The sequence below is a fragment of the Ochlerotatus camptorhynchus genome, unplaced genomic scaffold, assembly GCF_037179485.1.
Source record: "Ochlerotatus camptorhynchus isolate MF236.1 unplaced genomic scaffold, CSIRO-AGI_Acam_v1.1 ptg000231l, whole genome shotgun sequence".
In the NCBI taxonomy this organism is placed as follows: domain Eukaryota; kingdom Metazoa; phylum Arthropoda; class Insecta; order Diptera; family Culicidae; genus Ochlerotatus; species Ochlerotatus camptorhynchus.
In genome coordinates, this window is record NW_027040721.1 from 1356430 (window position 1) to 1380802 (window position 24373).

Consider the following 24373-nt stretch of genomic DNA (forward strand, 5'->3'; position numbering starts at 1 on the left):
GCGTGGCGCGGCGGCGCACAGGTCTAGTCTTAGCTTGATGAGAGACACACTTGGAATGGCATTTTATTTCAGACTATGAGAATACATTTATTTGTACGTTGCTTCGACTATTCGTCGCTTGCTAGGTTTCTACCTCCAACAGGTACATCAACAAATACGCGTGCTTGACCAGTGCTTGACTATCCAACTGAAAATTGTTAAAATCAGAAGCGATCCTCAAAACGCAAAATAATCAAATTCATTTCGAGCAAAATAATTATTTTGAATGTTGTCGACCCCAGAGCCTAAAACCTAGATACCTACTATCATAAATTCAGCATGAGTCAATTATTTGCCATCGATCTGTGTGTAAAAACCTACAAGACACGTTCTTTCTCAAAATCATCCCCACCAAAAATGAAGACGAATACAGAGACGATAATGAACAGCCAGCCACGAATGAAGAAAAACAAAATGTTGACTTCGATAGTCAGCGGTTGCCTTGATCAAGAGAATGCTGCTATGTCAAAATTCAAATTCATACAGGTAGTTGGTCTATCTGTTATGGTTGTCTTCATTTTCAGCTAAGTTGAGTGTCGAAGAAATGAATTCTATCAGCACTGGTTGGTTGATTTTAGCTGGACATTATTAAAACCAAACTTACCGTACGGTGGTTTCAGGGTCGACCCGACGCGCACTTTGTCGATCACGAACGGAGGGTAGCTTTTGCCTTTGGCGTTGACCGCGAACACCGACAGCTGGTACTCCCGGCCCGGTTCCAGGCTGTGCAGCTGGAACTGCGGTTCATTTTTCTGGATCCGAAATAGCGGCGCTAAGGTGGCCTGTTGAATAGAGCGAGAGAGAGAGAGAGAGAGAGAGAGAGAGGGAGTGGGTTAGATGAAAATAATAAACAATGGCAACCGGGGGGATACCGCATGGTATTTAGAGTAGTGCGACTGTATGTAGGCTGTGCATACCGTCGTCGTTGGCGTTGCGGAGGCAGCTAGGATTAAGTTTTAATTGCTTTTGAAAACTGGCGCAACGGTATTAGGGGGGGAGGGGGGCATGTTATCTAATGGCTCCGACGTTGATAGCGAATATGCTCTCGAAGCGAGACAAGGATAGCGAGAGCGACGGTGAGGTCACATGTGACCGGTGGCGGTTTGCAGTTGCTATTTCCCCATTCCATATTCCGACGAGATTTTGCTGGTCGTCGGTCGCTATCGCTGACTGCTTATCGTTCAATAGAGAGCATCCGTGTTCGTCTACGGCTTTCAGCCGGAGAAGCAGCTTTCGATACAATGACGGCAACGTTTAATAAATATAGTTATTACTGCTATGCGCCCGGGAATGTGGGATCCCGACCGGAGCATGGAAAATTAACACGATGAGATAGGCTACAAAGTAGAACATTAATGTGCGGTGTGTTACATCGCAATGAACGAGATCTTTTCCATCCTGGCGTTATACACGGCCGATGAGACTAACTCAGACTGGCTGTCTACTACCTGGGAATTCTCAGGCAATTTTCAAATTCTTTTATCAAGGTAGTATTTTCGAATAGAATATATTGATATATTGAAGCACACCAGAGAACCTTCCCAGGAATTTTAAAATATTTCATAATACAACCAACTTTATCATCCTCGTTAGCTATTCTTAATCTATGACATAATAATTCTGGAGTGCATTTATCTTCAGTAACAACATAAATTCTTAGGCTTTAATTGTTTTATTCAAGGTTCTGATCCATTGATAATTTATATAGATTTTGAACATAGACTATTTTATGAAACCTTGATCCTGGATAAATTCTCAAGAATCTGTAACGAAAATATATATTCTAGACTACGAACATAGAATTAATAGCAAGAACTCATTGTCAAATAAATTAAGGGCCTTGTATAAGTTTCAAAGCTTATGTACTTTGAATTGATTTTTTTTTATTCTTGTCGGGTGTTTTCATCACTGCGACCATTTTTCTGATCTATTTTGATATATTCTTTTTTTTTTTAAAAGCTATATCAAGATGCCCTATCACTATTATTAGTAGTGATTGCCTTTTTTTTGACGAATAGCATTATCCCAGCAAGGCATTACACTTCAAATAAAGTACATTTCCGTACTTGGAGTTTTTCCAAATGTTAAAGGGCCATTATCGAAGAACTTACGCCTTTTATTGAAAATTGTCAGACAGTAGCATAGCAATTGTTTCGAGTCTTCCTTTTATATGCCACAGAAGCGACACGCATCATCTTGAATTTTTCCAATCAGCTTCAAGTGATAACGGCTCGGACAATAACCTGTAATGTATATATGCTAAGATCTTTCTTAGAAAGTTCCAGGATTTTGTGGGTCACAAAAATGTTTGGATTAGTGAATCGCTTCGACTGCCTAACAATGGAAATGTTCTTCCAGTTTTCCTCCATTTTTGAAGATTCCCACGCTTTTAGCTCCATTCTAAGAGATGCAGCCGATAAGCCACAAAAGGGCTCTGGCCCTATGAACTTATGAGAAGATCCGAGTCTTGCTAGTGCATCAGCTCTTTCATTTCCGTCAATCCCACAATGACCAGGAACCCAATATAAGTTGACTTGATTATGCCAAGACAATTTTTGAAGTGATTGAACACACTCCCAGACAAGTTTTGATGTACATGTCGCTGATTTTAAAGCATTTAGAGCAGCTTGCCTGTCGGACATTATGCATTTATTTGAACTCTTATAGTTTTTACGCAAACATATAATAGAACACTCCTAAATTGCTTGGATTTCAGCTTGGAACACAGTTGGCCATCTGCCCATATGAACCGATATGTCTATCCCTGGGGCAGTTACTCCTGCTCCCACTTGATTGTTCAATCTTGAACCATCTGTATGCAAAACAATCGATCCTGTATGAAGAATCGGACCACCAATTTGCCTTGAATCAACGCCCAGGGACAAATACTTCACAGATAAAAATTCTGAATTTTAATTGTGATGTAAACATTCAATCACGTAGACTTGTATTTCATTTCACGCAACCGAGCAACTTGCAAACAATGTTGTTTACAAAGATGGGCTATTGTATACAATATTTGCTACATTGCATGAAATGTGTCAGAACTTTATATGATATATAATGCAAAAGTATACGATATGTGACGCTCCATTTATGTGCATCATATTGAACCGAAATTTACACTACTTTTTCGAACTGTGTTGCAAAAGCCGATTGAAATTGTATCTTTTCTCCATCCAGTCATCGTTGTTCCTTACTAGAGAGTTGATACTAACAGTTTTTGGAATCCTAAGATGTCCTCTAAGGTCTACTTCAAAGAGTTTCACTGACCTTGTAATCCTTAGAGCACACTTTTCGGCTTCTGATTGTACTAATTGATGCAATGGTAGCATATAAAGCAAAGCATCCAATGCCTTCGATGGTGTACTTCTCATTGCCCCTGTTATTGAGAGAGTTGCTAACCTTTGGAAGAATTGAACTTTAGCTAATCATGTTTTTATTACTTCATGTGTGAAGTTAACGATAACAATATACAATTTTCACACTGCCGTACTCAAATGGAACTATCAATTCTATATTTTCATCTCCTCATTTATTGTATAAAATGTCCACTTTACGTCTGATATTTGACGTTATGCATCTCCAAACAATTTGATTTGAAATTTGATGAGAATTTCCAAGGGAAAATGTCAAATTTTAGGAAGCTGAAATCTGAGGATTCCTTTCAAATTAGTTCTAAGGAATTCCAGGCTCCAGGTGAAACGTAAGGATAATTCCAAGATAGTTCTGAGTAGATTCTCAAGGGAATTCTTGAGTAGCATTCAATGAAAATTTACAAAACATACAAATTACTGCATATAAATATTGAGAAGACTTTTTTTAAGGGATTTGTACGAACAACTGAAAGTGAATTCTAAGGAGGACTTCAAGGTATTTTTAAGAAAACTTTCAAGAAAAGGAATAGAATCTAAAGGGAATTCTGAGTTTTTTAAAATGCTTTATCAACCCGTAGAATCCGGGGACAAACTTTTTAGTTTCAAAATGTTGTTTTTTTTTTATAATGCGTTTATTTTTCCAGGCTCTTTTTTCGTAGCTCTGCGGAGCCGATATTCATTATGTATATTACAAAATTACTTAAAACTAACGTTAGTACAGCGGGGACCGATTATTCGTAGCTATCTCGAGGTTAGGAGTAACAAATTGCATCAAATGGATGGCAGGGTAGGGATTGAGAACACAAGGTTTGGAGGGCAATGTGCTCTTGATCTCGAACTAAGCGACAAACTGGTGAAAAAGACAAACATGGGGGTACACCGATGGGCAGATAACAACTTGGGGGAACACAAGATGACACTCACTACTAAATCCTCAGAACACATAAATTAAATTGCAATAAAATGTTGTATGTCTGAGCCTATTCAACTGTTTTTTACATCATTCCGGTCATTCATTCATATTGATTTTTCTCGTGGGACTTCCAAAAATGAAAGAGAACAGTGGCATCTTTATCCAGAATATCCGGAACCGGTTCTACGGTGGCCATATGACTCTATGACTGTAGTTTTGTGTGCCATTTGTCATATTTCATCGAGTAAATGTGATTTGATGTGTTACTTGATATGGTAATGATAGAAAATAAATTTAAACCGATTCCATGGTAGACATGTGGTCTTATAATAGTTCTCTATCGTTTCTAGGAGTTTCACGAAAGAAAATCAATATGTTGTCACAATGATAAGTACGATATATGATAGAGATTGAAAAACCACGCCCGTTCCAACACATTCTTGAATATATAGAAAAGATGAAGGGGTCTGGGAGGAGCACCACCCACCAGATATAATAACCACTCACTGGAACGATGGAAAAAAAAGTGAAGGGTTGTGTCTCAAGCACAAACACATTATTGACGTTGGACTACGAGATTGTTTTTTGCTTAATAATTTAATTAATAATTTCAAAATTATTAGTTTATAAATTTTCTTCAAACAACCATTGTTTTGAAATAAGGAGACATTCAATTTCCTTAATGAAACTCAATTTTCATATTTCAAAATTCAGTACCTATCCCATTCAAAATCAGGTTTCAGGTACTTACTGAATAATGTCTATTTACAGTAAATAGAGTGAAAATTCACTATTTAAAATTTATTTCATATAACGTACCGGTTTAAAATACATTTAAGTTCTACACAACTAATGTTTCAAAATTATGACAGATAAACTGAATCTCTTTTGAATTTGTCCTTTATATGTAATCCATCAAATAGCGAACGCTGTAATTCAATAAAATTAAAGCAATTAAATTATTTCAAATCCACATATTTTTGTGAGTTTGAACTGATCCTCGTTTACACAAGACATAGGGCTGTATTTGAATTTGCAAACATTATGGTACCATTTGTTGCAATGGATGCGCTTTGCCCCCCGTTGGCGATACTGCCATGCAATGAAATTACTGGAAACGGCTCCCGTTATTATCGAGAAGGCTTATTGGGTAGCGGAAGATAAAGTGTTGGTTGTGTTGTACCTTTTGACTATATTTTTAAGATGTTTTGTTTAGTGAACAAGAATCCTCGGCTCTGTAAAGTTAATTCGATTGAGCCTTATCAAATAAATCAATGCACAAAAACATGGTGGGGTTGTGTACAAGACACGACCGCATGGTTGACGTAGACGTCCGGATGAGATTTGAACTCGTTACTTTGGCGTGAGAGGTATGCAATGAGATGTTAACCACTACGTCTGAATCGCTCCATAGAAGTAACTTATTTCGTCAATTTACTCCATTTCCGCTCTTTGACATGCAAATTTCCTCACCCTTATTAGTTATTTTTCTGACTGTTTCTAGACGTTTCGTTAGGGATATTTCCGCATATGAAACACTTGTCTTTAATCCTCCGTTATAAAATATATTCTCCGTGCACACTTCAATGCCCATCTCATCTCCGTTGAACATTTGTTATGGACAACACGTTTAACCAAACGCTTGATCGCAGTAGGAAACCTCCGGTGGGAAATCGTTCTCAAGCATGTATTGCACATCCCAGCTCAAGTAACATTGTAAGTTTTATTGAGGTTTTAAAGCACTCTACAAGTCTAAATTATGGTCTACAGTACCCTCATAAAACCCAAATTGTTACTTGGGAGGTAACCAATAAGCCCGCTAATTTGGATTGATTTTGTTATATAAAGCTAACATACGACTTATACAAGGCTTTGGTGCATTATTAGTCGGATTATTACTAAGTAGGCTTGTTGGTTTCTTGGGATTGCCCTCTCACTTTCTTTCCATCATTTGATATTCAGAGTTGTGCTTGCACAAAACTAGAAAGTTTGGTGCAGGTTCAATATTTAATCGTTATTTTCTACTTCAAGCCAAAATTCGTCCATCCAAGCAGGATCATAATTTTAAATGTTCATTGGATAGCTTAACGTAGGAATTTATCCACCTCTTGAGCCCATAATGAGAAACTAGAACTACAAGTATTCAGAAATACATCTCTTAACTTTTTGCCATTCTTGCATTTACACTAAAAGACGCTCCAACCCATTTTCAGAGGTTTATTTTTTGTTCGACCGAACTAAACACACCACCCCCCAGATACTTACTAATCCACTTGGTGCATTAATTTTGTAACAACATAAAAATAGCATTTGTCGCGTCTCATATTATTTGAAAGGGACCGGAAACAGTCTCAATAACTCCTTCTGTAAAATAAGTGTGGTCCAAAAAAGGACCAACTGTTCGATCTCCACAAATTCCACATCCTCTTCACCCCATCGTTGATTGTCATCAAGGTGATCACGCTGACTGCTGCTATTTTGTGAAAATGAGCGGATTCACAACAGCAGTGCCCTAGCCTGACTGCGGTAATGTTCAACAGAGACAGAGGGAAAAATTCCACCTTTTCCTGACTTGCTCCTGCTTCTGCTTGCCACACCGTCCGAAGCTTTAATGAGCGGAGGAACGACAGCAGAGCTCTTATATAGTTATACAGGTTCAAGCAAAACGATGCGCAACCAAATGGTACTCGATTATGACGACTTGGTTTGGGGAGAACGTTTATTTCATTGAAACAGTGATAAAATTATCACATTTTTTAGTACATTTTTCAACGATTTTTTGAGAATATTGGAAAAGCATTTACTATAGCAGATTGTGAGAGTTATTTCCTATCGATTGGTGTATTTGGATTTTAATTTCATCTGTAAATGACAATGTTATAAGCGTTCAAAACCTTACACCTTTTCGTGACGGTCGCAATTTTAGCTTTTCGATCTACCCCCAGTACCTTCCCGTAAGACGAAATCTACGTCAAAAAAAAAATCTGAGCTAAACTGTACACCATACAATAGGTCTTGTGCATCTGGTAAACTTGGCTGTAGGTAGCAAGTCACTTCGTACACTGGTGAAGAAATGTTCAACTAAACTGACCGCAATACAATAGGTCTTATAAATCTGATGTTTGCCAAAAATAGAAACCATCTATCTAGTTGAGCTTTCAAGTTAAAGCAAGTAATAATAAGTCTAATCGTATACTCGCACCGTCTGAGCTATCCACTATACAGTAGGTCGTGTTGACAACAACCTGCTATCTAGTCGATGTCAACTTAAGTAAGCCATTAGTATCAAATGACACTAGTGATTAGTGCTTTTTTTCTAATTAGATACAATAGGTCTTGTCATTCCGAATAACTCTACTGAAGACAGCGAACTTCTATCTAGTCGTTCTGTCAAGTTAAAGCAAGCAATAAGATGTCAAATTGCACACTAGCGTCACATAGTGAGTGAATTCTTAACATCATCCAATAGGTCTTATTCATCAGAAGAACTTTGTCTAAGACCGCTACCTTTTATCTAGTCGAAGCAATTAAAAGTTAAAATGTATACTAGTGTGATGCACAACATCCAATAAGTCTCTTTCAGTTGAAAAACTTCTCCAAATATAGAAACCTTCTATCTTGTGAAGATGTCAAGTTAAGTAAATCATTTGAAAACAAATGGCACATTAGTGCCACCTGGAATTCTGATCTCAACTATTCACCTTCCAATAGGCCTTACCCATCTGAACAGATTTGATGTCATGGTCAATTTGGAACTGGTTACTCATTCAGAGTTTCCCTTAGCTAAAAATAAATATTTCTTTTCAATAACTGGTTACCCTGAGATCACTCAACAATTCACTTAAAATCGAAGAAATTGGGGTTACTCGCTGAGTGACGAAAATCGAGGAAAAAATTTACCCAGTCTACACGGCCGATAAAAGTAGCTCAGTATATACCTGAGTCGAATTTCACTTACAATTGCATTGCATTGCGTAGGATACCCGTAGAACAAATTCAAAAAGAGTGCTGTTTAATTGCAATGTTAGCTAATCAACGGGATCCTACGGTATTCAAGAAGTGTTTTTCTTCTTCTAGAAAATCGAGGATACATTTACCTATCCACTGGATAACCACATTTTTTTTTAAATTTCATGTCAACTTCGATTGTTTGTTGAGTTACTTGACCGTGCACTAGTGTACTCATAGACCTAAAAGACGTATTAGAGCAGATTTTTTAGGAATTCTAATAAATACTAGCTGCAGTGTGATTCAACGATGGAGGAGATTCCGGTTGCCATCATATTCAAGGCTATGGGTGATAATTCAGATAAGGAGATTAGGCAAGTGGTTAGGATCGATACGGATATGTAGAAACGGTTTGTGCTTCGATGCTAGAAGCGGTCAATCAAGGTTCATACGCAACAATGGGCTCTGGAGTGCATGGAATTGAAGCTTCTTTGGATGGGGTTTACGACGGCACCAAGTATAAGACTGGGGCCGAGAGAAGGCTTTGGAGATCTCTGATCGCCTGATGATTCAGTTGATCTTCGTGAGTCGCTGTGGGCCATCTATGCCAAGCGCGTCACATACAGCTCACCAGCCTCATCCGTGTTGAACACTCTAATGGCTCAGCATTACTCAACAAACGGTTCTTTTCAGGATCACCATAAATTATTGTTGCTTAAGAGTTAATTTTCATTGAACGTTCACCCGCCTTGCCAGCCAAATCACCTCCAAAGCTTTTTGATAATGTACCCAGAAACTAAACGTTTGTGATCAAATGCGTAGCAGTATGGAAGTGGTTCTTTAAAAATTCTCGCAATGACCGAATACCACATGACCTTGTCAATTAACCAGAAACACATCTAATTAAGGCAAGGTTTTCTCCAGCATGATAAAAAAAACGCAAAAATCTCGAGTTTATATGATTGATCTTGAATATTTCGTGATATGAAAATTTTAGCAAGAAATTCTTCCTATCAATTTTTGTATTTTTTATTGTTTATTGAATATACCAAAAATTCCGAGCGCTTTGTGCACTAAAATGCGTCAATTTTGTCATCAGAAAACGAGGCGTTTCCGTGATGGGAAAAAGTTGCTTCCCTAACACAGTCGCCGAATATTGATGTCGAGCACGTAATCCGACGTCAAATCCACGGTCGGGTCTAGGATACAATATCTTACTTTTTTTTAAAATAATTTCTGATCATCCTGGTGTCATGGTTGAATACCTGAAAGACGTGATTTGAATTGTTGGACAGTTGAAGATCTATTGCATAATACTTGATCATCCTGAAGTATTGAAAAAATAGCAAAAGAAATTTTTGGAGACATCTGATCACCTGAAGGTCTTTGGAATAATTTCTGAGTCACGTGAGAGAATATCTTAGAGACGCAATTTGAATTGTTGAATACCTTCAGAATGGTACCTATTTAACCTGAAGGCTTTGCAATACTTTCTGAGCAACCTGGTAGCATAAAAGAATATCTGAGTGACGTGGTTTGAATTATTGGACAGTTGAAGACTTCAGAAGATTTGAAAAAAATATCCAGAGAAGTTTTTGGAGATTTCTGACCTCCTGAAGGTATTTGAAGAAAAAATAGGAGTCATCCGGTTTCCTGCAAGAATATCTGACAGACATTATTTGAATTGTTGGACCGTTCAGCATCTTCAGACTAGTACTTGAGCCACAAGGTTGTTTCAAAATAGCACCTGAACAACCTGAAGATATCTCTGATTACCTGAAGGGTTATGAAATAATGTCTGAGTCGCTTGGTATCATATACGAAAATATCTTAGGGATGTGATCACCTGATGGTCTTTGTAGAAATTTCCGAGCAACCCGGTATCGAGGATGAATATCTGACAGACGTGATTTAAATTGTTGGACAGTTGAAGATCTTCAGAATAATACTTAATCAACCAGAAGACTTTAAAACATATCATGAGAAGTTTTTGGAGATCTCTTATCACCTGAAGGTGTCTGGAATATTTTCTGAGTCATCTGGTATCATGAGAGAATAGCTGGAAGATGTGATTTGAATTGGTGAACAGTTTGAGATCTTCAGAATAGCAACTGACCAACCTGAAGTCTTGGAAAAGTATCCAGATGACTATTGCAAATCTTAAAACGCATGAAGGTCTTTGGAATAATTTCTGTGGTGCTGAGATAATATCTAAGAGAATGATGTGATTTGGAAAGTTGGATTTTTTTTTCAGAATGATACCTGATCAACCTGAAGTCTTGAAAAGGTATCCTAAGGTTATCATGGGGATCTCTGATCACCTGATGGTGTTCAGAATAATAATTTCTGAGCAACCTGGTATCATGAGAGAACATGAAGTCTTGAAAAATATCAACAGGACTTCATGGAACACCTCAAGATCGTTGGAATAATTTCTGAGCAGCCTGGTCTCATATAAGAGAATGTCTGTTTGATGTAAAAAACACAAGTGCTTCCATGAAAAACTGTGAAAATCCATGCATTTACTACTATGAAATTCCAAGAATTTCTATGATGTTCTCCGATATTTGATACTCCCAGAAACTTGTTTAAAATACACGTTCCACTGTTCTCTATGAAGTTTCCCGATTTTTTTTTTTGTAGACTGCAATTACATTATTATTCTTTCTGAAAATTTACGAGACACATCTATGAATACATCCAAAGTAATTTGAAACAGAGTTCCATTCTTGAAACACCCTCTCAGAAATAAAACAGAATCGTCGAGCAGTTGCTAATCTGGTCTAAAATAGTGCTCGAATAATCAAACTGCAACTCAGCATTGTTGTTTTTTGTCAAACAGCAAAACAAAATTGATTTTTTGGCTTGACTTTCTCCCATCTACATTAAACTTTGCATAATTGTCTGTTATAGGAAACCATTCACATTTCAGCACAAAAAAAATCAGCCATTTTGAATCTTGTTGTTTTATTTAAAATTGCGTCTTTGACATTTTCCAATAAGCTCGAGAACCTCACTTCTGATTGAAACAAATTCTGGGACAGAGTTGTTGAGAAAGTAATGTCTTTCTGAGAAAAATATTCAAGATTTACCTTTTTAAGTGATTTTGAATTCTAAAAAACTGTTTAAACCTCAAATATCTCGAAGTTTCTCTTTAATTTACATAATATTTTTGTTAAAATTCATGAAAACAGCAAACTTTTGATAAATACTCCAACCATAGGCCACTTGAATTTCATTCCCAAGGTTCTTAGCAGGGTTCTGCATTTTCGAATCAAAGAAAAGAAAATGAACTCTCCGCAGAATCGCTTCATTTCGAGCAATATCATTTTCGTGTAAGTCATCGTGTTTCTTGTTATCGAGTCACGATGAACATTCCTCTTTTCAAACATGACTGGACAATCACTTGTTTTGTTCGTCAAGTGCTTCACTTAATTTCATTTGATGCAAAAACTTATTTCACTTGACGCAATGAATGACTCGAAAACTGTTTCCTTCGTTTTTTTTTTTCCACTTTCACTTCACGTCCTGACGACCTGACGACGCAGGCATCAAAATATAGCATCCGGATAGTATCCACACAATATTGGTTGCCGATAGGGATGGCATCCGGATTATATGTAGTAATAATATATTATTTTATATTAAACGAAAATTGAATCAACGAGGCCATTCTGGAGTGCAAGATGGCAGCCATCGGGGTCAGGGAAAGTCTCAAATACACTACAATAAAGGGACGGCGAACGGGGACGATGCGAAGGTGCCGAAAATCGATATTCGACGTTATTTTGGAATCCAATATTTTGGCCATCAGGATTCAGAAAGTATCAACTATCCTACAATATGGATATTTTCGGAACGAGGATGCTGCGTAGATGCTGAAAAACAATATCCGACGGCATTTTGGAACTCAAGATTGATTTAATAAAGTGTCAAATACCCTAAGATATGGTTATTTTCCGAACGGGAACAACGCGTAGATGCCAAAAATCGATATCCGATGCTATGGAATCCACTTGGAATCCAATATGGCGGCTATCAGGGTTCAGAAAGTGTCAACTACCCTACAGTATGGATATTTTCGGAATGGAGACAACGTGTGAATGACGAAAATCGATATCCGATGCCATTTTGGAATCCAATATCGCGGCCATCGGGTTTCACAAAAAGTGTCAAATACCCTAAGATCTGGGTATGTTCGGAACGAGGACGACTCGTAGATGATGAAAATCGATATTCGATGCCATTTGTAGGCTATTTGACACCTTTTCTGAAATCGGAAGCCACCGTCCTGAATTTCAAGATGGCGTCGGACATCGATTTATTTCTTCTAGATGTCAGTCCGATTCCAAAAAAACCCACATTGATCACAGTTTTTCTGAACAAAAGCCGCCATCTTGGATTTAAAGACGGCGTGACATCAATTTTCGGCATCTACGTCTCATCCCCATTCTGAAAATAACCATATTTTAGGATATTTGACACTTTTCCGCAAATCGGAAGCCGCCGTCATGGATTACAAAATGTTGACGGATATCGATTTCCGGCTTCTAGACGTTACCCTGATTCTAAAAAACCGTTTGTATGGGTATTTGATAGAATTTACAACTTTTTCTCAACCCGGAAGCCGCCATCATGGATTTCAAAATGGCGTCGGATACTGATTTCCAATCTCCATACGTCACCCAGATTCCAAAAATACCCATATTGATGGGTATTTGACAGTATTTCCCACTTAATCTGAAATCGGAAGCCGCCATCATGGATTTCGAAATAGTGTCGCATATCAATTTTCGATCTGTAGACTGTGTTTCCACTTTTTCGTAAATCGGAAGCCGCCATATTCGATTTAAAAATGGCGTCGAATATCGATTTCCATCCTCTAGACATCATCCCGATTCCCAAAATACCTTTATTGATAAGTATTTGACAGCATTCCCCACTTTTTCTTAAACTGGAAGCTACCATATTGGATTTCAAAATGGCGTCGCATATCAATTTTCGATCTCTAAACGTCACCCCGATTAAAAAAAAATACCCATATTGATGGGTAAACAAACCAACAATGATAAATTTGGCATCCACGTGCACAGATCTATGCGCATAGACGAGTGCACGAATGGATTTGAGTTCACTCACTCGACAAAAAGTGACACAACAGCGGGGCCCTGTTTGCTAAAAATGAACACATGAATAATACTCGCGTTACATTTGAAACGGGCATATCAACTTTTGTACAAAAAACATGTTAAGTCCTTTTCGTGCGAACTGAATACGCCCACGCAAACTAACAACACCATCGGGTAGGGGAAATTCTGCTCTTGATTTTCGTGGGAGTATTTCGGTTCTCGTGAAAAGGACCTAGAAAATTGTTTACAAAAGTTGATAGGCCCTTTTCAAAAGTTACGGGAGCATTATTCATGTGTTCATTTTTAGTAAACAGGGCCCCGCTGTTGTGTCACTTTTTGTCGAGTGAGTGAACTCAAATCCATCCGTGCACTCGTCTATACGCTTAACCCTTTGTCTGTACCTTGGGGTCAATTAGACCCCAAATTAAAAATGCCGTATCTTAACGAATTTTCAATGGATTTCTTAAATTTTAAACTTTTTGCATACGTAATGTAGTGGACTTCCCGTTACAATTATCAGATTTGTTTTAGGGGTATATATCTCGGGGGAGGGGTCATTACAAAAATATACCCATGAAATGGCATATTTTGATGTTAGAAATGTTTGTATCACGAGATCCCAACCATATAGGATGTTGCTTCTTTCTGTAAAGATGTTCAAAAATACAAGGTCTTCAAAACTATGGATGGCGTATGACAGAATTCACTCAGTAGATGACACTAAAATAAAAATGATCAAGTTGCGCCATCGTAAATAAACATTCTATAACGTTATCTACAGATCCTGCACATACAGATGGTTCCATTCTTCAGCAAAGTTGTCCAGATGGACAAGACCTATCTTTAGGAAAAGAGTTTAGTTCAGAATTCACTCACTAGGCACCACTAGAGTGACACTCATTGGCATTGATTGCCTTAACTTAACATACGGACTAGATAGAAGGTTTCCGTTTTAGGTAACGTTGTTCTGATGCACAAGACCTATCTTCAGGACTAGAGTTTAGTTCAGAATTCACTCACCAGGCAGCGCTAGTGTGAAATCAATTATGAATTGTTTGCCTTAGCTTAACACACGGCTTCGATAGAAAATTTCCGTCTTGGGTAAAGTTATTCAGATAGAAAAGATCTCTTCTAAGGTAAAAAGTTTAGTTCAAAATGCCCTCACCAGGCAGCGCTAGTGTGACATTCATTTTAAATTGTTTGCCCTAACTTAACGTTTAGACAAGATAGAATGTTCCCGTCTTCGGCAAAGTTGTTCATATGGACAAGACCTATCCTATGGTAAATAATTCAGATCAAAGTTAACTCACCACGCGGCGCTAGTGTGGCATTACTTTTTCATTGTTTGCCCTAACTTAGGTTCCCGTCTTCGGCAAAGTTGTTCAGATGAACTGGACCTATCTTCAGAATTAGAGTTTAGTTCAGAAAACACTTACCAAGTTGCACCAGTGTGATGTTAATTTTTAACTGTTTTCCTAACCTAACGCATGGACTAAATAGAAGGTTCCTGTATTCAGCAATTTTTTTTTCAGATGAACGTTGAACGAGATTTAGCGAATAATTTTGAGCTCGAGCCTCTTGTGGTTGTCGACCAACGTATATTTCTCCTTTCAATGGATAGCTATTCTCAGCGTCGCAACACCAAAATATCTTAATGCCGTACTTAGCAGGCTTGGCAGGCATATATTAGCGAAACGAACATCGACCTCAGGTGGGTACCAATTGTTCATCAATAGTGATGTTTTGTGATGTTTTGTGATGGTTTATACATCGCTCTTAGATTTTCCTGGAACACATCCCATATTTTTCGCAAGGCAGCTAGTTTGTCTTCGGCTAGTCTGACTTTTCTTGTACGCAAATCATCAAACCTTAAAAACCGTAGCAATTGTTGGAATCAAACCAATGACATAGTAGCTCTGAATCTGGGGCGATTATCATTTTTCCACAAATCTGGTGGTTCCTTATCCCACGATTTACATGCTCCAGCATAAATTAGCAATCCCAAAAATGCATAAATATCGTAGAATCAGTAGCTTTCCATTTTCTATAAGATCCACCAGGATTATTTTTGAAAAAAACACTATCAGGAAAGTAGTTTCACAGACGACGATTTTTACAATATTGTCATCATTGAACAGTTTACATCTCTTCTTGAACTTACGGATAATCCTCGTTTCTCACGTGTTGTCACATCAGTGGGAGGTTGTGTTTTTGGAATAACACTCCACAAACGACCATTTTTTTTCTCCCACAAACATGTTACCTACATCCGGTTCCGTAACGTCTGCATCTTCTTCGTCATCGGAAGACATTTCCTCGTCATGGTCAATACTTTCTTCATCCGTTACATCAAAATCAGAGAAGACACCATCAAAGTTATCATCGATTTCCGCGTCCATTGAAATATTTCATCGCTCATCGCTGTGTTCCTGCACTTTTGGCGATTATGAGTGAACTAAACTCAAATTTGGGTCGTTCTCATTCGCCGTGTACAAAATTTTTGCCTAACGTCAGAAAGCTGCCTTTTGTTTCAGACCTTATCTAATTTAAATGTGAACAACTTTGCCTAAGACGGGAACCTTCTATCTAATCAAGACGTTAAGTCAGGGCAAACAATTCAAAATGAGTGTGCTGCCTGGTGACTGAATTCTGAACTAAACTCTTTGTCTTAGCATAGTTCTAGTTCATATGAACAACTTTTCCTAAGATGGAAACCTTCTATCTAGTCCAAAAGTTAAGTTAAGGCAATCAGTTCAAAATCAATGTCACCCTAGCGGTGCCTGGTGAGTGAATTCTGAACTAAATTCTTTTCTTGCAGATAGGTCTTGTCCATCTGAAAAACTTTGCTGAAGACGGGAACCATCCATATGAGCAGGATCTGTAGATAACGTTATATAATGTGTATTTACGATGGCGCAACTTGAGCATTTTCATTTAAGTGCCATCTAGGGAGTGAATTCTGTCATACACTATTCATAGTTTTGAAGACCTTGTATTTTTGTTCATCTTTACAGAAAGAAGCAACATCCTATTTGGTTGAGATCTTGTGATATAAACACCTCTAACATTAAAATATGCCTCTTCATGGGAATATTTTTACAATTACCCCTCCCTATAGTAGATCCGCCTTCTAAAATGAATTTTGATAATCTAAACAGAAATTCCACTAAATTTACCTTACAAAATATTTGAAATTTCGATATTCCGTTGAACCTTTGCTGAGATATGACAATTTGAATTTGGGGTGAAATTGACCCCAAGGTACAGACAACGTAAGTTTTTGTTGGCACAGACGAAGGGCTAAATGAACCGAGTGAACAAACAACAAAAGTCATAAAAACTGCACGAATTTGGATCGAACAGCTTCGCTTCTATGCAAAAGTAAGTTCATTTGACAATGAAAGAAGAAATGAACAAGAGTCAAGCCAAAACAAACAGTATGAAAACTGATCGAAAATGGGTCTGTTGATATAGAAGGGGATCTGCTCGTAGAGAAGACAGAATGACTTTCTTTTGAAAGTGATGGCTGACAGCTTCATCGTCGCTTGACGATTTTCGATTTAAAGTGACTTTGTGGGGCCCTGGTTCGTATTCTACGATTTGACTAAGAACCTTGAAAATGAGGTTGTAATTCCCGTTATACCTCAATTAGTTCCAAATTGACTATATTCACATGGTTCCAGGAATATATTGGAACTCAAGAAGCCAAAACGGGCAGATTGGCACTGTAGTCCATGACTTAGACAAGAAGAACGTTTTAAAATCCCAATAAAGCTTGAACTGCTACTTGGGATTAGTTGTTCGAGCTTGTAATACATTGTAATCATTTATTAACAAAATTACCAATGCACTAATTTCGTGTTTCATTATCGTTGCAGAGCCAACTTTCCCCGAATTCCAGCCATGAGTGCAAGCACATGCGCTCCTCCGTCAAAACTGACCCTGAGCCCTCTGGCCCCGTTGCCAAATTCAAATTATTCCCCGTCAGTCAACGTTTCAAAAGCGTCCTTCGCAACGCAAATACCCCCCCACTCCAGAAGGCTAGCAAAAACAGGTAGGGTGAGTGCTTCTGCTACTGTTGGCTGGTAGCACACATCTGGACACGATTTGCAAATAGCGATTAAGTCGACGAATCACTTTCCACGGTCATGGATTTCACTGCAACCCCCCCTGCGGCTCAACGCTAAACCTGAGTTGAGTTGTAGCAGATGCATGCACTTCACATCAGTATATGTATATGCTGCATACATGTAGGAGCAAGACGGCGGCGACGAATGGACGGACGTTGAGTGGAATTTGATCGAGGACTCTCCTCCGAGTCGTCGTCCTTGCCGTTGTCGTTGTTGTCCTGTTTGAGTATGCAAGAGCCGTCACACATGCGAGTACACACACGTAAATTTGTTGGTACAAGCACTCTGTGCGCGCTCCAAAAAGCGTCGTTGGGGGTGTCGTTGGCCATGGCACCACCAGATGGGCGCCGCTCGAGTGGAGCGCGTGATTGAGTGGCACTTGTTTATGGCGCCCGGCAGATGGCGTTGCCATGTTGTGTTATTTCACGCCATCTTCAAATGTCCTTGTTGTCTCCGGGGGGAAGAGAGTGCACAAAAAAACATGTCCTTCTCCGGACCGAATAGCCATATAAATTTGCAACAAAGTAACCGGAACCGTGTCCAATGGCAGTCATCATAACCATTTCGGGAACCATTTACATTTCGGCCACTAATTGGTAGATTGTACCAGCAGCAGTTGGTATGGTAATTCGATTACCATTACGCATAATTGCTACTATGTTGCCGTGCACCATCGACTGGCCGACGGGATGGATGCGAAAGTTACTGGCCAAAAAATTGGAAACCAGAATTGAGTTTCCATTGACCTGCCCACCGACACCGACCGACGGCAGTGAGCAGTTCCACGCCGAATGACCAATCGATCAAATGCGACCTTCTCACATTTTTTCCTGAAATTCGGCCATTTTGAAGTTTTCGAAAGCTACCTGAAATGCACTTCCATAATTCCTCGCAACTCCTTGAAAATTCTTGCAATTTTCCTGAAGTAAATGGGGTTGTTTAGAAGTACTCAAATCGAAGTATTTGGAGTTTCAATGAAAGTACAGGAAAATATCAAATCTTCTTTGAAGGTCTCTGGACTTTCGTGAAGATTTTGGAACTTCCCTAGCAGCACACTTCAGGCAACTTTTATGTGACTTTCAGCCACAGCTTTGTGCTGCTTGGGTTCATCAGCATTGAAATTCTCTGATCTTCCCGATTATTTTTAAATTACATTTCTCCATTTTATAATAACTCATGTAACTTACCTTAGGTTTCCAAAATTTTCATGAACCTCTCGGAACTTTGCTGAAGTTTTCGGAAATTCCCTGAGTACTTCTCGGAAGTACTTTAAAAAATTCAGTAATATCCTTGAACTTAATTGATATGTACTGATGCTCTCTGAGCTTCCCTAAATTTGTCTAAATTCACCTGAAACAAATGTAACTGTCATGAACACTATTCAATTTCCCTAAAGTTCTTTGGACTTGTGAAGTTTCCAAAATATTTATGATGTTTCCTTCAGTTAACTTGAATTCTCTGGACAGCAGCTAGCGCAAAATTTTAGACATTTCAGAAGTTTCAGAACTTATTGAAAGTTCATGTAGATTTCCTAAAACTAATGGAACAGTGTTCACTCGGCTGTCGACAAAAGCAGGACAGTCTCGATGTGTGTCACACGATCGTCTGTTTTTACTCGGCAGCAACCATTGTGTGGTCCTCCTCATTGTTCTTCATCAGCAGTTCTTTCGATCGATGCGTCGTCGACTTTGGAAAGCAACCGTTTCGTGATGAGTGTGTGAGTGCTGACCACGTTTTGCGTCCATTGCTGCAATGGAAGCCCCCGTTGGCAATACTGCCATACAATGAAACCACTAGAAGCGGCTCCCGTTCTGATGGAGGAGGCTTTGTGGATAGCGGAAGATAAAGTGTTTATAGTGTTGTACCTTTTGACTATAGTTTTAAGATGTATTGTATGGTGACCAAGATTCCTCAGCTCTGTAATGTAAATTCGTTTGAGCCTTATCAAATAAAATAATAAACGAAAAGGTTCCCCAATTTTCTCATGTTGTTTCACAAGTATTTTAAGATATTCTGCGAAAATTTCAACCTATTTGATGAAGGTATTCTATTATATCTTGGTATTTTTAAAGATAACTAGCTGAGTGTGCCCGGCCTTGCTCGGGATTCATTATAAGCTTGAGTTTATGCTCCAATTAAAAAAATCATGCTATATTGTACGTATCACCCCCCCCCCCTCTTATCTAATGGGCTACCCCCTATGACCTCCACATGCCAAATTTAGTTCCATTTGCTTGATTAGTTCTCGAGTTATGCATAAATTTCTGTTTCAATTGTATGTGAGCCCCCATTTACAAAGGAGGGAGGGGCTCGAACCATCAAAAGAACCTTTCCCTGCCCCAAAAACCCCTGCATACAAATTTTCACGCCGATCGACAGACAGACAGACAGACAGACAGACAGACAGACAGACCAGACAGACCAGACAGACCAGACAGACCAGACAGACCAGACAGACCAGACAGACCAGACAGACCAGACAGACCAGACAGACCAGACAGACCAGACAGACCAGACAGACCAGACAGACCAGACAGACCAGACAGACCAGACAGACCAGACAGACCAGACAGACCAGACAGACCAGACAAACCAGACAGACCAGACAGACCAGACAAACCAGACAGACCAGACAGACCCATACAGACCAGACAGACCCAGACAGACCAGACAGACCCAGACAGACCAGACAGACCCAGACAGACCAGACAGACCCAGACAGACCAGACAGACCCAGACAGACCATACAGACCCAGACAGACCAGACAGACCCAGACAGACCAGACAGACCCAGAAAGACCAGACAGACCCAGACAGACCAGACAGACCCAAACAGACCAGACAGACCCAGACAGACCAGACAGACCAGACAGACCAGACAGACCAGACAGACCAGACAGACCAGACAGACCAGACAGACCAGACAGACCAGACATACCAGACAGACCAGACAGACCAGACAGACCAGACAGACCAGACAGACCAGACAGACCAGACAGACCAGACAGACCAGACAGACCAGACAGACCAGACAGACCAGACAGACCAGACAGACCAGACAGACCAGACAGACCAGACAGACCAGACAGACCAGACAGACCAGACAGACCAGACAGACCAGACAGACCAGACAGACCAGACAGACCAGACAGACCAGACAGACCAGACAGACCAGACAGACCAGACAGACCAGACAGACCAGACAGACCAGACAGACCAGACAGACCAGACAGACCATACATACCAGACAGACCAGACAGACCAGACAGACCAGACAGACCAGACAGACCAGACAGACCAGACAGACCAGACAGACCAGACAGACCAGACAGACCAGACAGACCAGACAGACCAGACAGACCAGACAGACCAGACAGACCAGACAGACCAGACAGACCAGACAGACCATACATACCAGACAGACCAGACAGACCAGACAGACCAGACAGACCAGACAGACCAGACAGACCAGACAGACCAGACAGACCAGACAGACCAGACAGACCAGACAAACCAGACAGACCAGACAGACCAGACAAACCAGACAGACCAGACAGACCCAGACAGACCAGACAGACCCAGACAGACCAGACAGACCCAGACAGACCCAGACAGACCAGACAGACCCGGGCTACAAATGGTGAGTTGACAACCTAGCTCTGGTTCTCACAAGTTCCTACCTCACGCCTCCCCGTGGTGTAGCCTGGGCAATGTTGTCCTTCTGACAATAGCAAAGTGAGGGGGTGCGACGCGAACACTGGCGCGGTAACCATAACACGGCGATAGAGGAAATGCTTCGTCAACCCGCAGGAGTGCCAACCGGCACATTAGGATCGACGCCAGTAAGATCCTTATTACGGCATACTGGATACGGCATGGAACTATGGACACGACACGGTACAATGGATTGGATACCACGCTACAGGGCTGACAGTCGTGCTATTCTGCTCCCTAAGTAAACAAGGGTGACACCTTCTTGAAATGGCGAGTGGGCTAATAGTGCGGCTGCCCCCGTCCCGGTAAAACCTTGGCAGGCCTCCGGATACGTTCAAAACTCGTCACCAATTGGTGATTGGTGAGTAGTAGGCTCAGATGTAACATTCCTGACTTACGCCGATCTGGCTCTTAACACGGCCCCCATGAAGGACCGTGTCAACCCTAGCATGGCCTCCCTGCTTGCATAGATAACCATGGGATCACGATAGGAGACTACATACAACGAGTGGAGATAGCGGCCCGAAGGGGGGACCCATCAGAATGGATAAAATTGGAGAAAAAAATAAAAATGAAGAAAATGAAAAAACCAAAAAAAATATGAAGAACGACGGCAATACGCCAGACAGTGAAAACGGAGGAGCAAACGTGTTCGCAAGGAGTGGGATATTGCAGAGATCACCAGTGTCGAACCTGGGGGTCACTGCGAGTTCCAGCAGCAGCAGTAAGTTTCAAGAAGAGCAGCCAGGCGTTGGGCTAAGCCAGATATTCACACCAATATCCAGTAGTAGCAAATCCCAAGAACTGCAGCTCGGGAGAACCAAAATGACGGAGGTCAGGAGGAAGATCGATGATCTCTATGTGTTCGTGAAGGATAAAAACAACGTACACAAAGAGATCAAGCAACTTGTGACCGGTATCAAATCCGGCATAACAGTGGCAGATCGGGAATGTCAAGAGTGGAGAAAAAGGGCCGAAAATGCCGAAAAGGCTCTGCTGGAGGCCAAGGAGAGCATAAGACTGGCTCAAGCACATGAGACTCCGAAGGGACCCACAAATCCACGTCCTGAAAAGAGAGATAGGGACACGCCAGGAGATGAGGAGGAGCCCAAAAAACGCAGGGACGACGAGGAAGGCATCAAGGAGATGGGAGAAAATGGTGCGTGGCGTAAAGTCGAGAACCAGAAGGAGAGGAAGAAAAAACAGAAGGAAGATGAAGTGAGGAAGAAGGAAGAGGAAGCGAGGAGGAGGGAAGAAGAAGCGAGGAAGAAGGAAGAGAAGAAGAAGGAAGACAGGAAGAATAAGGAGAAGCCTAGGCCTCGTAGGGAGAGAAGCAAGGGTGACGCTCTGGTTGTTGAGGCGAAGGACAAAACGTCCTACGCAGCACTCCTCCGGAAAGTGAGAGACGATCCGGAGTTGAAACAACTAGGCGAGAATGTGGTGAAAACCAGGCGAACCCAGAAAGGCGAGATGCTATTCGAGCTGAAAAGGGACCCTACGGTTAAGAGCTCAGCTTTTAAGGAGCTCGTCGAAAAATCTCTTGGCGAGACGGCGAACGTAAGAGCCTTATCCCAGGAGTCAGTGGTCGAGTGCAGGGATCTGGACGAGATCACAACAGAAGACGAGTTAAAAAGTGCGCTGAAGGTGCAATGCAACCTGGGAGACGTACCGATGGCAATTCGGTTGAGAAAGGCGTATGGTGGCACGCAGACGGCGTTGATACGACTTTCTTCGGACGCAGCTAACGAGCTGCTGAAGACTGGCCGAATCAAGGTTGGGTGGTCAGTGTGCCCGTTGAAAGCTATTCCTCGGGTATCTAAGAAAATGGAGAGATGCTACAAATGCATGGGCTTCGGTCACCAGGCGAGACACTGCAAAGGCCCTGACAGATCTGATCTGTGCAGGAAATGCGGAGAGAAGGGGCACGTTGCAAAAGACTGTACAAAGCAACCGAGGTGCATGCTCTGCAAAAAGGAGGACGGAAATGGCCATGTGACGGGAAGTTTCAGGTGCCCTGAGTTCAAGAAGGCGATGGTGGGCCAGCAATAATGAAGGTAACCCAAATAAATCTCAATCATTGTAACACAGCACAGCAACTGTTGTGGCAGTCAACAACGGAAACAAAGTGCGACGTTGCAATCATTGCAGAGCCATACCGAGTCCCTCTCGATAATGGTAACTGGGTGGCGGATAGAGCAGGAATGGCGGCCATACAAGTCATGGGCAGGTATCCCATACAACAAGTGGTGGCAAGCTCATATGAAGGTTTCGTGATCGCCAAAATCAATGGAATCTTTGTATGTAGTTGCTACGCACCCCCGAGATGGACAATTGAGCAGTTCCACCAGATGCTAGATGGGCTCACCGAAGAGCTCATTGGACGGAGACCAGTCGTCATCGCAGGAGACTTCAATGCTTGGGCAGTGGATTGGGGGAGCAGATGTACCAACGCAAGAGGGTATAGCCTGCTGGAAGCTCTGGCAAAGTTGAACGTCAGTCTGGCCAACGAAGGAACCATCAGCACCTTCCGCAAAGATGGTAGGGAATCCATTATCGACGTTACTTTCTGCAGTACGTCGCTAATGGCAAATATGAACTGGACAGTGTGCGAGGAGTACACCCATAGTGACCATCAGGCGATCCGGTACAGTATCGGCGAACGAACACCGGTGGAAATGCGGAGGACGAAAGTAAGCGAGCGGAAGTGGAAGACGAAGGCATTCAATATGGATCTCTTCATCGAAGCTCTAAGGGTAGACAACAGCGTCCCGGGCCTAAGTGCGAATGAGTTGACCGAATTATTAGCAAGGGCATGTGACACAACTATGCCGAGAAAACTGGAGCCAACGAACAGGCGGCGTCCAGCCTACTGGTGGAACGAGGAAATTAGCACCCTCCGTGCTACTTGTCTTCTAGCCAGAAGGCGTGCTCAGAGAGCAAGAACAGAAGCAGACAGAGAGGAGCGCAGGGTGGTGTTCCGAGAGGCCAGGGCTGCACTGAAACGAAAGATAAAGCTGAGCAAGTCAAATAGTTTCAAGGAGTTGTGCCGCGATGCCGATGCCAACCCCTGGGGCAACGCATACCGAGTTGCGATGGCGAAGATCAGAGGCCCAACGATGCCGG

General features: G+C 41.1%; 1 protein-coding gene across 4 annotated transcripts in view; it reads right to left on the minus strand.

The window, feature by feature from the left end:
- The window catches only part of side (sidestep), a 671279-nt gene that overhangs the window by 108357 nt on the left and 538549 nt on the right, over positions 1–24373 (minus strand). For all 4 annotated transcript variants that reach the window (XM_065225556.1, XM_065225558.1, XM_065225557.1 and 1 more), the window contains one exon: positions 644–821. In XM_065225556.1, coding sequence (XP_065081628.1) covers positions 644–821 — 178 coding nt within the window. The remainder of the gene's footprint in view (positions 1–643; positions 822–24373) is intronic.